At 40.2% G+C, this 14,192-nt stretch overlaps 1 protein-coding gene across 1 annotated transcript; it reads left to right on the top strand.

Moving 5' to 3' along the window:
- Positions 1 to 4,319: 4,319 nt before the first annotated feature.
- LOC114643275 (gastrula zinc finger protein XlCGF57.1-like) lies at positions 4,320 to 13,729 on the top strand. The gene is made up of 2 exons (XM_051921640.1): positions 4,320 to 4,743; positions 12,049 to 13,729. The coding sequence occupies exons 1-2, from the start codon at positions 4,320 to 4,322 to the stop codon at positions 13,308 to 13,310; spliced, it is 1,686 nt and encodes a 561-aa protein (XP_051777600.1). The 3' UTR covers positions 13,311 to 13,729.
- The last annotated feature ends 463 nt before the right edge of the window (positions 13,730 to 14,192 follow it).

Raw genomic sequence — 14,192 nt, 5'->3', positions numbered from 1 at the left:
TCCTCAATGTTCTCACTATGTGACCCCTGCAGGATATTCCAGTCCATAGTTCCAAAGCAGTCTCTCGCAGCCTGCTCAGTTTCAGAGGACCACTTCCTGAATGAGCGTGTGGTTGTAGGTAGCTCCCTCACTCTTGGTTTGTAGTGAGGCTGAAGCAGAACCAGGTTATGATCTGCTTTCCCAAGCACAGGCAGCGGGGTGGCGCTGTATGCATCTTTAACTTTTCCATACATTATGTCAATAGTCCTATTTCTCTGGGTGTTACAATCCACATACTGGGAGAAGGCAGGTAATGTTTTGTCCAGCGTCACATGGTTGACATCTCCAGAAATTAGCACAAGTGCCTTGGGGTGCTGTGTTTGTAGTTTAGCAACAGCAGAATGGATGAATGTATTATTATTATTATTTATTATTATTATCCCCACGTCCACCCGAGGAGGGATGTAAACAATAACAACGATGACGTGTCCAAACTCTCTGGGCAAGTAATAGGGACACAGACTTACAGGCAACAGTTTGATGTCCCTGCAGCAAGTGGAGATTTTGACGTTTACATGTCCAGAGTTGCACCACCTTGAATTCACAAAGAGAGCTGTGTTAATCTGCACTGCTCTTTAGCGTTTGCACTCGAGTGAACTTTAATGTCAACCTCCGTAAAACTCGTCGGGTTTTCTTTTCATCCACAAGGCATGTAAAGTGATGTCCAGGCGCTGTTTCATGTTGAATGACTGCTGTATTTAGTTGTGCAGCCTGTACTTTTAGTCACATTACACTTTACATGCACAGTACAGTATTTCAACTACAGAGTTTGGATCAATGAATACTAACAGCGCTCACCTTGGAGTGTCCTGTGTGTGTGTGTGCGCGCCGGTGACTGATCTGCGCTGTCTCTCTCATCCTCTCTGATGTGCTCCGGGTGGACATCTTTGAAATTTGTGGTGTAGAACATTAGAACACTCTAGACGAGAACAGGCCATTCAGCCCAACAAAGACCCAGTCCTATCCACTTAATTCTTCTAAAATAACATCAAGTCAAGTTTTGAAAGTCCCTAAAGTCTTACTGTCTACCACACTACTTGGTAGCTTATTCCAAGTGTCTATCGTTCTTTGTGTAAAGAAAAACTTTCTAATGTTTGTGCGAAATTTACCCTTAACAAGTTTCCAACTGTGACCCCGTGTTCTTGATGAACTCATTTTAAAGTCTCGATCCACTGTACTAATTCCCTTCATAATTTTAAACACTTCAATCATGTCACCTCTTAATCTTCTTTTGCTTAAACTGTACAGCAGAGCGAATTCAAACTGGTCTGCCACAGTACTTCAAATATTATATCAGTTAGAGAATTTGAGTTGATATGCTAGTTTTTTACGGGTCCCAGCACATAAAGGAGTCAAAGGAAACAAAATTGTGGATGATTTGGCAATAAAAGCAACTAAACATCTTATATTATTGAATTAGAATTAATATTCAGTAAATCCGAAGTTAACAGCCAGACACAACTGAAAATTGATGAGATGTCGCAGATCATGTGGGACACTGACAGTAAGGGAAGGCATATGTACAGAGTAGAAAGCAGAGTTAGATTTGTAGGAAAAGGGGGCAGAACAAGAAGAGAAGAAATGATATTAACATGCATCGGGATTGGGCATATTAGGTAAAATTATACACAATTCAAGACAAGGCAGCACCAGTCTGGAGTGTGTAGATCACGTAATCAGCTAGAGACTGTAGAGTGTGTATTATTAGGGTGTGTGACATGTAAATTACAATGAGTTCAACATTTTAAATCTCTAGGAATGGGTAAATTTAACATTAAAACAATTATTATAGTATGGCGATGAGTGTAAATTGATTCATAGATTCGTATTAAGTTATATAAAAACTGTAAGGTTATTTGAGAGTGCAATGTTTCGCTGAAAAGTCTTCACATTAAGAATTTGAACACGGAGAGACAAAAAAGATAAGTGCTTGGGTTTGGAGGTAACGTTTTATGGATGTGTAAGTTCTCATTCGCTCAACTTGGAGTTACTGCACACGATTTAAGTGAGGGGCGAGCAGCGCGACCTCCAGCCCAGCACCGAACTTTACTCGAGTCTATCCCCCCTGTGGCCACCCACATGTCTTTTCTATTCAATCATTGGTGTGTGTGTCTCCTGTTCACTTCGTGTTTTCAAGTTCATTTTCTACTTCACATCGTCCAGTCACACAGTCGCCACCTCCTACTCTACATTTTGATTACTTACTGTGTATTCCTGCATTCCAAGCTCATTTGACAAAGATTAAGGAGAACGTGGTGCAGATTGATTTACAACTCCAAATGCCACCTTCAACTGACCAGCAGAAAGCTGGTAAATACATTAATTCAAGAAATAATCACAATTTGAGGAAATAGAGGCCAACAACAGCCACTGTTAAACATAGCATAAAAAAGCATATTGATTTTCGATAATCGATTTGTGGATTAATTATTACAGTAAGTAGGGCTAAGATTTACCTTTTCAGTGTTCAATGAGACAATCACAGCACCAGCTTTAGATCTCAATCCGCATGATCTACCTGCTAAAAAAAAAAAGTAAACCCAAGATCATAAAATCAATTTAAAAACCACCACCAGCTCAAATGTTTACCTCTCCTGCCCCTCAGTCAGTCCACACGGTGGGTGTCTTTCTCACAGCACAGTAATCACCTCACACACTAAATGCTGCCCTCTTAAGAAATACCAGCACAAGTCTCACCTCCACTCGGCGATGTCACCTGTGTGTCCACCTGCGACCAAACTCCCTAATTATTAAGCTGACCACCACGACCTCCCTCACTAACTGGCTCAAGTGACATACGTGTTGTATCAAAGTCTCTCTTCTGTTGTTGTACCCAAAAAATTAAAAACATGTGCACCAATTTAAACAAACAGATTAAGAAAATCCAGTTATCATGGATAGATAGAATTGATTTAGTGGAACTTTATTTGTCACAAGGTAGAAGTTACAGAAATTCTTTAAAACATAAAAAGGTAAATAAATAAGTAAATAAACATACACACACACTTTGGTCTGAACACACACCAGAGTGACTATGAAGTAAGAAAAATAAAAAGAAAGAAAAGTTCTGAATTGGCTGTCACAGTCAGCGTGAGACATTAGCAGACGTATTACTGTTGGTATAAAGGAGCCCCTGTAGTGTTTCTTGACACACTTATGCGGAATGATTTGAAAGAATTCAATTTTATTGTGTCAGAGAGAGGATGTGCAGCATTGTTCATAATGGCACTTAGTTTTGTTTTAATTCTCTCCTCTGCTACGCACTCCAGGGGGTCCAGGGTGTGTCCCATAACTGATGTTGCCCTTTTAATTAGCCTGTTCATTTAGTCGGCCTGTCTTGACGTGATGTATACAGCTCAGCACACTGCAATGTAGAAAATCACACTGGTCATCAGAAAGTGATAGAAGATGTGAATTATGTCACCTTCCACATTGAAGGAATGCGGCCTCCTAATTGAAAAGAGCTCGCTCTGCCCTTTCTTATAAAGTTAAAACACTTTTTCCTTTTAACACAACACACATCCATCCCTGTTATGGCAGTGCAGTTAAGTAGCTTACGTCAGGTCAATCAGCTATTTACTAATGGAGAAGGGATGGTCACAGTTTAACAGAACAAAGCACTTGAAAACATTTAGTGAGAACAAGGTGGTTTTATTAAATCTGATAGCACAATCAAAACTTATGATTGATTCAGTGGGTAAAGAGGGTACTGGTGGCTTTTAATGAATTGAAAATATTTGTCAAACCTACTGTCAAAAATAGAAGTTACGCACCATCAGTTACACCTGTCAGCCTAAGCTAACAAACCCCTTATTTCACTTGCTTGTCTTCTCCTGTTGCAGCTGCGCATTTCAGCAAAGTTAATTTCCTCTTTCATCTCCTCCCTCCAGACTTTTCTGTTTCTTAACACAATCCTGTGCGCCTACTTGTACAAACCTTCATCAACATAAACTGATAAGAGAATTCTGGGACCCCAGCAGCACTGTATGTTTAATTCAAGTAGTAAATTCTGCCGACCCACAGCTGTGTAAGATGGTCTGCTTGTTTCAGAGTCTGTTGGACCTTCACTCCACTCCCAGGATTCTGATAATCTGAAAGGAAGAGCATTGAGTTACTGTCAGCATGCTATAAACTGTCTAACTTTACATAAACCATAACATAGAGCCTGTTCTAAAATGATATTCAAGTGTCTTTAGACATAAGTGATGAAGTTTTAATGAAGTTAATTCCTGTTCTTTTCACAGAAAAAAACAAATGCTGCTGTTTACTGGAACATCTCCATGAATATGAAACAGGACACCTGTGATGTGGACACAAATATCATGGAGAAAACTGTAAATATTAAGGAGGACGACTGTGAGTGGGAGTCCATCTACCCAAAACAGGAAAGTCTGAGCATCAAGGAGGAGAACAGTGAACTGCAGCCAGTGAGCATTAAAGAAGAACCTGAAGAGAAGTCTGTCAGTATTGAGACACATAACCGTACAAATCTGGACAGTATAAAAGAAGACAACCGTCATGATGGGTGTGAAGATGGACTGGTGACCAGGTTAGACTCTTCTCATAGCAGACACTGTTCATCTCCAGAGCCTTCTATCAATGTGAAGTCTGAATCATTACAGTCTGAACTAAAGAGGGCTGAGGAAAGTACATCTGTTAGAATTCAGAAAAATAAGCGACCATCTTCAAAGAAGTCTGGAAAAAGTAAGTGCAAAATAAAAATGTGTAACATTTAGGTTTGGGGTTTATGAGTTTGAAAGGTTGTCTTGTGATTTTTATGAGAAACTTAGAAATGGAGTGAAAATACTTTATTTTATTGTGTGTTTAAATTTATTGTGAGATTTCATCTATTGTTATGTAAAGTTTAGCAATTTGCTATTCTTCCATTATAGTGACTTTATGCGAAAGTCCGCAGCCTATCCTCGATAAAGAGTGCTATACAAATGTCCAAGATCAAGACAAAGGTAGTGATCCCTCTGGAATTTCCTGGGTATCCATTTTAATTCCTCTTAACAATGTGGTCCGATCTTCAACTAAGTTCTGATTACAGACAGCCTCAGTTGTCCTAAACTACTGTAATAACACAAACAATTGGATGGCTTCTTGTCAGTCCTGAACACATCGTTTAAACATTCACAGTCCACTCCATGACCCTCCTATCTTTACAGACTGGTTTTCCCTTCTTTAACAGTAATGACCTAAACAGAACTTTTTGTAGCTACTGATCAGCAATGAATTTTAACCCATCCCTTCATTCCAAACCTTTTCAGTTCCTTCATCCCCGAGAGCTCTTTTCTGATCAGTTCTCTTTAGGTCAGGCCACAGCATCTCGTGTCTCTTATTGGCCATTCCAGAACACTGGTTTCCGTATGTTTAACCCTTTCTGTTTTTGATTTCTTCCTGTTGTTGTGCTCATTGTCCTATGTCATCACTCAACTTTTATTCAACTTCTACTATCCTGATATTTTTCTTTCAGATTTCTTGATAATATTTTCAATTCAGTGACCGTTGATCTTGTCAAGTGATCAAGGCCATGAAGAAACATGCAGGCCAATCCATGATGCTCCCTTCACCTTGATGATCTAGTATCGATGTGCTCTTTTGTATATGTCACTCCTACCGCAGACCTCACCACTGTCACACTTCCCTCGTACATTTCCTGTACAACAGTTACATACTTCTCTACCACTCCCGACTTCCTCATACAATACCACAGCTCCTCTCGAGGCACCCTGTCATATATGCTTTCTCCAGGTCTACAAAGACACAATGCAACTCCTTCTGACCTTCTCTAAACGTCTCCATCAACAAACTCAGAGGAAACATTGCGTCTGTGGTGCTCTTTCTTGGCATGAAACCATACTGCTGCTCACTAATCATCACCTCACTTCTTAATCTAGCTTCCACTGCTCTTTCCCATAACTTCATGCTGTGGCTCATCAATTTTATCCCCCTGTAGTTACTACAGATCCTGCACATCCCCCTTATTCTTAAATATCGGCACCAGTACACTTCTTCTCCACTCCTCAATTATCCTCTCACTTTTTAAGATTCCATTTAACAATCTGGTTAAAAACTCCACTGCCATCTCTCCAAAACATCTCCATGCTTCCACAGGTTTGTCATCTGGACCAATGGCTTTTCCATTCTTCATCCTCTTCATAGCTATATAATGTAATAAACATATTTTGCTGCATTTCATGTTCAAAATGATATCGTCATCATATGTAAATATGCACTGTATAAAGTGACTCAGGGTGTGCAATATTATAACTGTATTGCCAGTTTACAGTGAGGTGATTGTACTTATAAGTACAAACAGTTCTACGAGGAGCACTTGAACTGGTTGAGTGCGTTTACAGCTCTTGGGATGAAACTGTTTTTGAACTGCAATGTCCCTACAGGAAAGGCTCTGAAGCGTTTGCCTATGAGAGCATTTCAAATAGGCAGCATGTGCTTGATGCTGTATCCCGATAATTCTCTTTCCGATCAGCTGCTGTAGAGCTGTGATTCCACACTCAGATACAGTGGGATAAATACTTGAGTGTAAAAACGCTAAAGCTAATATGGTATTTGGAATAGTTTTCTATTCCGTGAACCAATATATTGCTACAGGTTAATTACAATCGGATGTCTTAAATTAATTAACAATATGTGTTTAATTTCAGTGTATTTGATAAAGCCGCGTGAGGGATGTGGATCTAAAAAAGAACGGGAAACCACACTGGAACAGAAGCACTACATTGACTCTGGGTGCCACCAGTTTGCATAACCAAGCGGGGAATTTGCAAACGCCAAAGATTTAGCTGGCGTGAAAACGTGTGTGGCTTTACACCAAGTTTAGTTTTTATACATCACGATGTGAGCGTGGAAATGGGAGTATGCAACATTTTTGTGCATACACACTGTTTATACGTGAGGCCCCAGGCGTCCAATGACCTTCTTCCTGCAGCATCTCCTGGTGTGGAGGAAGTGCTGCTAAACAGGGCCCAGTAAATATCCAGGCACCTCCTGGGGGTGGCAATGGGTCCCAACAAGTTTGAGCTTCCATGCTCCAAACCCGTGGCCCCATTGAAAGCCAAGGGGGCTGCCCTCTATCGGCCTGGGGAAGACAGTATCCAGAATAAGCCCTCTCTCCCTGTCTTTCTGTGCTGAAGGCATCACTGCTGGAAATGGGCCAGGCAGTCTGTCACTCCACAGATTGTCATTAATGTTCAGATCAAGGAACTGAGAGAGCCATGACAAAATATTAAGCTTGGGCCTCTTAAGGAGTCCATTGTGAATTCTGGGGTGCAGTTCTGATCATTATCCTTTTGTAGAAGCCATACTCTTTTCATTTTTAGCTTTTATAGATGGTGTGATGTTTGCTTCACAATTTTCTAATATTTAATTGAATCCATTCTTCCCTCTATCAGTAAACAGTTCCCGGTGCTCCTGGCTTCAACAGAAGCCTGAAACGTGATTGATCTTCTCCCATCCTTAACAGTCAGAGTTGTTTTCTTGCCATGGAATTCTGTGCCCTTTTTCCTCCAAACACACCTTTGCCATTTGGCCAAAAAGTTATTTTTTAACTTCATCCGTTCACATGGTTTGGTTCCAAAATGCATCAGGCTTGTTTAGATGTTCATCTGCAACCTTCGAATTTTATGGTGAGGACACAGGAAATTTTTTCTTTTGATGGCTCTTCCTTGGATGTCATATTTCTGGTGGTGTTGCTGCACAGTAGAACAGTACATCACCACTCCAGAGTCTGACTACAAAAGACCACCAGGAAGCTTTAAGACACAGGGGTTTAGATTTGCCATTCTAGCAATGCTATGAGCAGTTGTCTTGGTCTTCCTGACCTCAACTTAATTTCCACCATTGCTGTTAACTGCCATTTCTTAATAACGTTACCAACTTGAAAACTCTTTGCCATCTTCTATACAGTAATCCGTGAAGTAGAAACCATATGTTCATATGGTTCTTTCTATATATTTTAAGCCCTTATAAACTCTCCCACACTATTATAAACATTTCCCACACAATTGTACAGCATAAACCCTTTGCATTCTCTTAGATATTAGGTAAGATTCGTTGAAATTATGTATGTAAACACAGTTTATATACAGTAAAACCTAAATATTATTTTAAAGATATCGAACGTCTCCGATATCACATATGTTACAGCCATTACGACAGACAGGCCACCAGCAATAAATACGTACAATGCAAGAAAAATTGTATACAGTAAAATGTGTGTACAGTGACACTAAACTATGTACATGTAATAAGTACTGTACGTAGATAATTAATTATGGTTACTCACCAACAATGACACGACGACTTGTCAGATAACGATGAGTTTAATTTTACTGCACAACAAAGGATAGCGTTACAGCTCTTCTAAAGGAGCCTGTTCAGGCGACTGTGTAGCACCGCCGTTGTTCTTCTTCCAGCACTCTTCAATCCAAATCCCTAAAGCAGATTCCATCCAGACTACTGCCTTATCACGTCCACTTGCAACTCGTTTTGCGCCCTGGTTAAAGGACACTGCGGCCGTAGATCTTATATGCTTTTCCTCCTTTTTAAATAAAAAGAATCGTGGACTCATTGATGCCATAATGGTGTCCTGCAGTGGTGCAGCTGTTCCCTTCCTTCAACATATCCAAAACTTTTACCTTTTCTGCAATCATTTGCATCTTCTGTTGGACACAGCCCCTGAAGCAGTAGCAGGAGCACGTTAATGCTGAATGAGTGAGATGAGACTTCCTGGTTAATGCAGCACTCCGTCGCTGAGCCAATCAGCACACAGGAACTTAACTGTGTGCTCTGATTAGGTAGCTTCTCAGTTATCCGCCAATAGCGTCCCTTGTATGAAATCAACTGGGCAAACCAACTGAGGAAGCATGTACCAGAAGTAAAAAGACCCATTGTCCGCAGAAACCCGCTAAGCAGCGAAAAATCCGCACTATATATTAGATATGCTTACATATAAAATCCGCGATAGAGTGAAGCCGCGAAAGTCGAAGTGCGATATAGCGAGGGATTACTGTAGTCTTTTCCTGCTTTGTGACTATAAATTATTTTATTCCTCAGAGTGTTAGACAGCTGCTTAGAGGAGCCCATGGCTGCTGATTGCTGGGACAAGGTTTGAGGAGTCTGAGAATTTATACAGCTTTGAATTTTGCATCGCCTGGCCATTCATGATGATTGTAAACAAGCCAAAGCCCTAAGGAGCTAATTAGGGTCTGACATCTTGGGGGAAAAAGATATCCGAGACCTCCAATCTCCTGGGGTGCACAAACATTTCTGGATACTCCTTTTTTCACTCTACAAATCAAAAATAAAACACAAATCTTGTTTAAAATGCAGAAAAGAATGTTTTATCTTTAACTTTATGGCTTTTGGAGATCAATTAATCTGATATTGACTTAACTATTCACAGTAACAGTTATTCTCATCAGGGGGGTCCCCACACATTTGCATGTCACTGTGTATGAAATGTCATGAAAGTGTTCATCTTGGTAATGCTACGTCTAAAAAGGATCATCTGCTTGGCAGAGTATATCGTGAACCCAAGCGAAGAATTAAATGATGGAACCATTAAATTTCTGGTATAGAAAATGGTTGTGTATCTAAAATGATAAATTGCAATTATTTTTGAGGGATACTCTGATTTTTTTGTCCTGTCCTGATCATATGTCTGGTTCTTTTCAAACAGTACCATTATTGACAACTAAGACACCATTTGTTTCCTTAGAGGTTTTCTTGCTTTTACTGCATTGCTGAAAGTCGATGTGCTCAGCCGAGTGTTGTATCTAAACGTTTCTCATCCGATTAGTTACAAACAATGTCTTTGCTTTAAATACACCACAACTAACTTTTTCATTTTAAACTTTACAGAAAACATTCCTATCACATTTCAGATACTTTAAGATATTTCCACACAGCAGTTATTTTCTTCATCAGTTTCCACTCTGTGCACTCTGTCAGTGCTGCGCGTGTCCTCAGCTTAATATATTCCGTGCCATGAAATCAGTAGACCAGTCAACCAACTACAAGCCAATTTCACAATAAACAGGAAAAACTGGGCAATTTTAACTCAAGACTGATTAATTAGTGTAATACTACTGTTTAATTCAGTTGCATTCCTTCTTTATAGCGCTCTTCATTGAGTGCAGGCTTGGACTGCTTGATGTTTGCAGCCATAACAGAGACAATAATTCCATACGTGAACACACACATTGGATCAAATAGACAGTAAAACCTGGCAAATTTTAGCTTACTCAACATAAATAAGTCCTGATAGTAGATACCCTATACCATTCTAATGGTGAGTATAAATGTCACCAGCGTGTCACAAAGGTTACCAGTCCTGGTGTCACCTGCCACTCCCCTGTAGAGCTGAAACACCAACAGCTCTGCTCTTCCTCGGTTTTCTCATCTTCTAATTTTTCTCCGAGGTCACTGCAGTTCTGTAGGCCTGTGCGCTGAGGCGTCACTCATCCATTGCTCTCTTTTGCTTTGGTGAATTAAAGAAGACATTTTGTTGTTTGTTTTGGTGTCAAGTGGTTTTAGTTCAAGTGTGGATAAATGTCAGGACACATTCTAATTATTGAAGGTGCACTTTTCATGCTTGGCGTGGCATTCTGTTTTATATAGTACCCTCCATAATGGTGGAGACAAAGAAACATTCTTCTTGCATTTACTCCTTTAATCCACCGTTTAAAATTACGAATTAAATAATTCAGATGTAATTAAAGTACAAATTACTGATTTTCGTTTAAGGGGATTTGCAAACATTTCAGTCACACCTTGTAGAAATGACAGCACTTTTTCTGAATCGTCCTCCCATTTCAGGGCACCGTAATGTTTGGGACAATTGGTGCCAGAGGTGTTTGTGATTCCTCAGGTGTGTTTCATTGCTTTAGTCTTGCAGGCCTAAGACACCTCAGCTTACTCCTACCTACAGACTACCTTTGGTCTCTGTAGTTGCCATTGTTCAACATGAGGGCAAGAGCTGTGCCAATGAAAGTCAAAGAAGCTGGAAAATAATAATGAAATCATTAGAGAGATCGGAAAACCTTAAGATTACCAAATTCAACTGTCTGGAATATCAATAACAAGAGAGAACACACTGGGGAGCTCAGTACTCCTAAAGGGATTTATAGGCCAAGTAAGACCACCACTGCTGAACACAGCAGACATTGCTGCAGATTTCATTTTGATCAGGACTTGCACCGCCTGATGGTAACGATATTGCATGTATCTGTCTACCGTCTTAAGTATACCATCCCATACAGATGGCATTACGTGGCTCAGGGTGACTGAGAGATTCCTCACCATTCAGGCAGTTCACACTGAAAAGCTGCCATCACCAAATAACCCACAGCTGTTAAGACCTGTAAGAGAACTGGGATTGTGTGATTTCTGCATGGTGGTCTCTGTAATGAAGGGTGCAGTTCAGCACACACTTCAAAGAGGATGACAGTAGGGAGTCTGAATCAGCTAAGTCCTCATCATGAGCCAAAATGTCATTGTGATACATCAAAACTCACTTCTTGTGTAGCCTGTCAAACATCAGAATGTGAAATGTGTAAAGAAATTAGATTTTCTATTCAGTTCTTCGTTTTTCCACCCGGAGTTGCTAAATTGCTAACACAAAGTCTGCATGGGACTTACAAATGCTCAAAACTTGAGGGAACTTTGAGCCAATTTAAATGGCAAGTTCTAGTTTTATAAATCCTAACTTTTGCATAAGGAACAGCCTTCATATATGTGGCCGAGCATAAGGAAGTTTTATACATGTGGCCCTGGTGAGAAGTTGTAATAAAGGACATAAAATTAACAAATTAAGTGTGTTTTCCAAGTACAACAAAAGTTTTATAATTGCTTATGCAGATCAAAGGTTGTTCCTAATTTCAGCCATCATGTATTTAATGTGAGTTAATGTTGATAATGAGGCAGCAAATTGAAAATAAGGGCTTTTTTTTTTCCTTTTTTGTTTTAAATTTTACACAGGAAAGAAAAATCACTGCAATGTGGAATGTGGCAGAGAATTCTCTAACAGGAGTGCTCTTCAGAAACACACGAGAGTTCACACCGGAGAGAAGACATATTGCTGTAATGAATGTGGTAAACAGTTTTCAAAAAAAGGCGATCTTCAGATACACACGAGAGTTCACACTGGAGAGAAGCCATATTACTGTAATGAATGTGGTAAACAGTTTTCACATAAAGGCAATCTTCAGAAACACACGAGAGTTCACACCGGAGAGAAGCCATATTACTGTAATGAATGTGGCAAACAGTTTTCACAAATGAGCCATCTTCAGATACACACGAGAGTACACACCGGAGAGAAGCCAAATTGCTGTAATGAATGTGGCAAACAGTTTTCACAAATAAGCAGTCTTCAGATACACATGAGAGTTCACACCGGAGAGAAGTCATATTGCTGTAATGAATGTGGCAAACAGTTTTCACAAATGAGCCATCTTCAGATACACACGAGAGTTCACACCGGAGAGAAGCCATATTGCTGTAATGAATGTGGTAAACAGTTTTCAGAGATAGGCCATCTTCAGAGACACACGAGAGTTCACACTGGAGAGAAGCCATATTGGTGTAATGAATGTGGTAAACAGTTCTCACAGATGAACAGTCTACAGAAACACAAAAGAGTTCACACCGGAGAGAAGCCATATTGCTGTAATGAATGTGGTAAACAGTTTTCAGAGAGAGGCAATCTTCAGAAACACACGAGAGTTCACACCAGAGAGAAGCCATATTGCTGTAATGAATGCGATAAACAGTTCTCACAGATGAACAGTCTACAGAAACACAAAAGAGTTCACACCGGAGAGAAGCCATATTGCTGTAATGAATGTGGTAAACAGTTTTCAGAGATAGGCAATCTTCAGAAACACACGAGAGTTCACACCAGAGAGAAGCCATATTGCTATAATGAATGCAATAAACAGTTCTCACAGATGAACAGTCTACAGAAACACAAAAGAGTTCACACCGGAGAGAAGCCATATTGCTGTAATGAATGTGGTAAACAGTTTTCACATAAAGACCATCTTCAGATACACATGAGAGTTCACACTGGAGAGAAGCCATATTGCTGTAATGAATGTGGTAAGCAGTTTTCACAAAAAGGCAATCTTCAGAAACACACGAGAGTTCACAACAGAATAAAAACAGTAGCACTTCAAAAATCAGTCCAGAAAAACAAGAACCCTTCAGGACTCAAGAGTGAGGTTCAGTCGTGTCCTGAAAAGTAAGCAAACTAAACTATTGTTAAGAAATGAATCTCAAAGAGAAGCCATATTGCTGTTTGGAACGTGGCAAACAAATCTGTCAGAGCAGTACACTTCAGAGACGCACCAGAATTCACACTGGAGAAAAATACAACTGAACTGTCCTGACCAAAGAGTGAGGTTCACTCCTGCCTGGACAGTAAGCACATGTAACGACTCAAATCCATCCTACTTAGTGTTGTGTCAAAAACAAAAGGAGACATAGAAGTTTATATCCTTTTTCCTTTTCCAGAAACAAAATAAAGAACAGGGCGTCATACAAACGGCTTCTCACCAAAACCCCTACAGCCTCCACCATGCGCCTAACTCTTTTTTCATAACATACGTATTACATACTGAACTATTTACAATATATTATACACATTTCATCAGAAAAAAGAAAAAAAACACTTTACAATATACAATAAATAGTTCAGCTTTATAATCTATATATATAATTCACTAAGCCAGAAGACAAGTAGCCGACCATGGAAAGCACGCCGGAAGGGGCGTGGATTCATTAAACCGCCGACAAGTAAGGCACGCAGGAAGGAGCCACGCCCACCAACTCTTAGACCATTGGATAAGACGAAAGAATCACAGAGCCACACCCACCAACTCGGACGCGACGCCAAGGGAAACATGCCGTCATTTCTGTTTGTCTGTGCCACAGTACACTTGCAGCTCTGAGCTACGTTGACTTTTTATTAGTCAACCTCAGTGGAACCTTGGTTCACACAGAGGCAGCGCCAGAGAGAGACAGAGGCACACACAGGCAGCGCGATAAAGAGAGCCGCGCACACACAGGCAGCGCGCACACATACACACACACAGAAGCACACACAGGCAGCGCAAGAGAAAGCCGCT

This window comes from Erpetoichthys calabaricus (assembly GCF_900747795.2).
Source record: "Erpetoichthys calabaricus chromosome 1 unlocalized genomic scaffold, fErpCal1.3 SUPER_1_unloc_15, whole genome shotgun sequence".
NCBI lineage: Eukaryota > Metazoa > Chordata > Cladistia > Polypteriformes > Polypteridae > Erpetoichthys > Erpetoichthys calabaricus.
This window is presented reverse-complemented; position numbering and strand designations above follow the sequence as displayed.